The sequence below is a fragment of the Aegilops tauschii genome, chromosome 5 (assembly GCF_002575655.3).
Source record: "Aegilops tauschii subsp. strangulata cultivar AL8/78 chromosome 5, Aet v6.0, whole genome shotgun sequence".
In the NCBI taxonomy this organism is placed as follows: domain Eukaryota; kingdom Viridiplantae; phylum Streptophyta; class Magnoliopsida; order Poales; family Poaceae; genus Aegilops; species Aegilops tauschii.
In genome coordinates, this window is record NC_053039.3 from 72,387,887 (window position 1) to 72,391,797 (window position 3,911).

At 45.7% G+C, this 3,911-nt stretch overlaps 1 protein-coding gene across 1 annotated transcript; it reads right to left on the bottom strand.

Moving 5' to 3' along the window:
• Window positions 1–1,306: 1,306 nt before the first annotated feature.
• Window positions 1,307–1,936, bottom strand: LOC109777487 (uncharacterized). The gene has a single exon (XM_020336114.1). It carries the CDS (start codon window positions 1,934–1,936, stop codon window positions 1,307–1,309), a length of 630 nt encoding a protein of 209 aa, XP_020191703.1.
• Between the last annotated feature and the right edge of the window lie 1,975 nt (window positions 1,937–3,911).

A 3,911-nucleotide genomic window follows, 5' to 3' on the forward strand; every position in this document is an offset into this window, starting at 1 on the left:
CCGACACGGGCACAAGGAGGCTGACCAACATCTACTCCTAAGAAGCATAGAGCTTTAGGAATATCCTAACACCTATTCTAGGATATTACATCATGTACATCTGTATGTTGCACAAGGATACCCCTTTTGTTGCTACTCCTTCCATCCATAATGTAGTGCATATATATTTTTGATGCAGACCACCGTGGACGCAGCTCGAACCCTTCCGCGCGGATGTGGCTCTGCCACGCCTCCTCAAGGAACCTCGTGTGTTCCTTGAAGTTGAAGGACGACGGCCCGCTGCGCTGCTGCGTCATGGCGCGGGAGAGTTGTCGCCGGAAGAGGCCATGCGCTCGTGACTTGTTCGGCGAGCCAGAGGGACTCGCCACGGTGCCAGCTCCAAAGAGGATCCACAACTCCGTCCAGCCCAATATCGCCAGCAACACGCCCTCCGTCGCGTGCGCATGCGCCCGCGGCCATCTCCGCATCCATGCTCGTCGTCGCGGGGGGCTCCGCCATCTGTGTCGGGTCAGCTCAGGTGGGTTTTTCTCGTCGAGAGGCGAGCCAGGCATCTGTTGGCTGCCGGCTTGCCTGGCACTCCACCTTGTCGAGCACGACAGTCTCGTCCCTGAGGTCGAAGATGGCCTGGAGAAGGGAGATGTAGAGGAGCACGTTGAGATGGTACCCGTCTGCCTAGTGACGGTGAGGGCGGAGCTCCAGGCAAACGCGAGAGCGCGGTCAGACTCCAGAGACCCTCACGCCGCCCGAAGAAGCCTGGAAGCTCACCCCTTTCCAGCCGCTGGACTTTGGCGAAGCCTCCGTGCTGCGCGGGCTCACCGACGAGAACCTCATCGGCAAGTGCGGCTCAGGACAGGTGGTCAGGACCTGAGTCCCGATCAGTAGGGGTTTAAGCAAGAACTAGTTGATTTAAGGCGAGAATTTGGGAATTTGAGCTAGAGTTTTCATTGCACAAAAAGGGGAAAGGTAGTTAGCACGCCACCGGCGGCTAGGGTTTATACCCAATAATCTTGTTCATGCCTCGAACGAGAGAGAGCTGGCTTATATAGCCATTACAGTAGCTAGAAAGTGAAAAAGAAGAAAAGCAGAGCACATGGCCTTGTCGGACGATGAATAGCTCCTCATGCGCCTCCTGAGCCATTGGATGGTCGATCGAGGAAGGAGAGTGACCAATCTTCAGTGAACCGTTATCTTTGACTACTAACCATAGGATGCGAGATGGATGGCTGTAGGATCAACTGGCACGTAGAAACAGGGGATATTCAGACTTGGGCTTGACAATACCCCCCAATTGAGCTGGAGCTTGTCCTCAAGCTCTGAATGCAGGAAAAACCTTCTGAATGAAAGCTGAATCTTCCCATGTTGCTTCTTCTTGAGGCAGATTTTCCCATTTCACCAACCATCTTACAACTGGAATACTGATATTACCTTGCTTCCTTGGAATGATTTTCCTTTCCAGAATTGCTTCAGGCTCAATTCTGATCATGCCATCAGTTCCCACCAAAGGAAGTTTGGAGGAGGGCACCACCTTTGGGCCAATATGCCTCTTGAGCTGGCTGACATGGAAGGTATCATGCAACTGGCAGTCCTTCGGCAGAAGCAATTTGTAGGCGTGATTCCCAATTTTACTCAGAACTTTGAATGGTCCATAAAACTTGGAGTGGAGTTTGATGTGTCTGTGCAAACTGAGAGATGTATGTCGGTGAGGCTGGATTTTGAGATAAACCATGTCTCCAACCACAAACTCTCTTTCTTTCCTGTTTCTGTCAGCAAAGAACTTCATTCTAGCTTGTGCTTTTAAGAGATTTTGCTTTATTACTTCCACTGCTAATTGTCTGTTCTGTAGCAAGTCCTCATTATCCTCACAAATAGTATCTGGCAGAGCTGATTCGGCCACCATAGGAGGAGGAAAGCCATAAAGAGCTTGGAAAGGAGTCATTTGCAAAGATGTATGGAAGGAAGTGTTATACCACCACTCAGCTAGGGCTAGCCATCATGCCATTTCCTTGGTTGCTGGAAGCACATACATCTCAGATAATTCTCCAAACACTGATTCACTCTTTCTGTTTGACCATTTGTCTGCGGATAATAACTAGTGCTCATGTGCAGTTTGATTTTTAGTGTTTTGAACAACTTTTGCCAGAGGTTGCTCGTGAAAATTCTATCTTTGTCAGTCACAATTACTAGTGGCATTCCATGAAATTTGAACACATGGTCAGAGAAGGCTCTTGCTACAGACTACACTGTGATGGGGTGTTTCATGGCAATGAAATGAGCATATTTAGTGAATCTGTCAACTACCACCAAAATCAGGTTCTTATTTTTTGATGTAGGCAAGCCTTCTACAAAATCCATGCTGATATGAGCCCATGCAAAATTTGGCACAAGAAGTGGTTCTAACAAACCAGGGTAAGGTGTATGTTTAGCTTTGTTTGGTTAGCACACTGGACAACTTTTGACAAATGTGATCACATCTTGCTTCATACCCTGCCAATGGAACACTAACTTCACTCTGTGATAAGTGGCTCTTTCTCCAGAGTGTCCCCCAGCTCAGAGTTGTGAAATGTTGAGAGGATTTCTTGTCTCAGATTAGTGCTTTTTCCCACTACAATCTTATTGTGAAATCTCAGTATGCCATTCTTAAAGGAATAAGCACTGTTACTGGTCTTATCCACAGAGCATTCAACAATTAGTTCCCAGACCTTTTCATCTTGCTGATAACTACTGATCACTTCTTTCACCCAGGTAGGGGAGGCAGCAGTAGTAAGAAGTGCAAAAACTGCATGTCTCACTCTAGACAATACATCTGCAGCCCTATTTTCCTTCCCTTTTTTGTATTCAATTGTAAAGTTGTAACCCATCAATTTTAACAACAACTTGTGTTGGATGCCCTCAGTTATTTTCTACTCTTGAATGTACTTCAAGCTTTCTTGATCTATCTGATAATCAAGGAAGTGGCAGAGAAGTAATGTCTCCACTTTTTCACAGCTTCAATGATAGCTAGAGCCTCTTTGTCATAGGTACTTAATGCAGCAGCTTTAGGGCCAATACTCTTGCTGAAATAAGCAAGTGGTCTCCCTCTTGCATTAATACAGCACCTAAACCATAGCCACAAGCATCAGCTTCCAAAATAAAGGGTTTCTTGAAATCAGGCAGGGCAAATACAGGGGTGTGAGTGAGTTTTTGCTTTAGTGTTTCAAATGCTTGTTGTTGCTCTTGTACCCAAGAAAAAGCATATTTCTTTAAGCAGTCAAAGAGGGGCCTGCAGATTATCCCATACCCTTGGATGAATCTCCTGTAATATCCACTTAGTCCAAGGAAACTTCTCAAGTCAGTTACAGTAGTTGGAGCAGGCCATGCTTTAATAGCCTCAATCTTAGAAGGCTCGGTAGAAACTCCCTCAGAGTTAATGGCATGGCCCAAGTATTCAATTTCTTTCTGACCAAAAGAACATTTTTCCAGCTTGGCATACAGCTTATTTGCTTGCAGAATATCAAACACCTGCTTGAGATGATCCAGGTGCTCTTCCATGGAGAAACTGAAGACTAAAATGTCATCAAAGAAGACCACCACAAACATAAGGAGACCAAATAGAAAATTCATCAAAGCCTGGAATGTAGGAGGTCCATTAGTAAGACCAAAAGACATTACTAGGTATTCAAACAATCCCATGTGAGTTGCAAATGCAGTTTTAGGGATATCCTCCTTAGCCATTCTGATCTGGTGATAGCCATTTCTCAGGTCAATTTTTGAAGAAAAAAATGCTCCTTTAAGCTGGTCCAACAGATCTTCAATGACAGGTATATGATATTTGTTTTTTATGGTAATAGCATTCAACTTTCTGTAATCAGTACAGAGCCTCCATGACCCATCTTTCTTCTTGACCAACAGTACAGGAGAGGAGAAGGGACTAG

Bases quoted from the DNA above. Each gene is read 5' to 3' on its own strand.
- LOC109777487 (XM_020336114.1), bottom strand. From the start codon at position 1,936: ATGACTCCTTTCCAAGCTCTTTATGGCTTTCCTCCTCCTATGGTGGCC.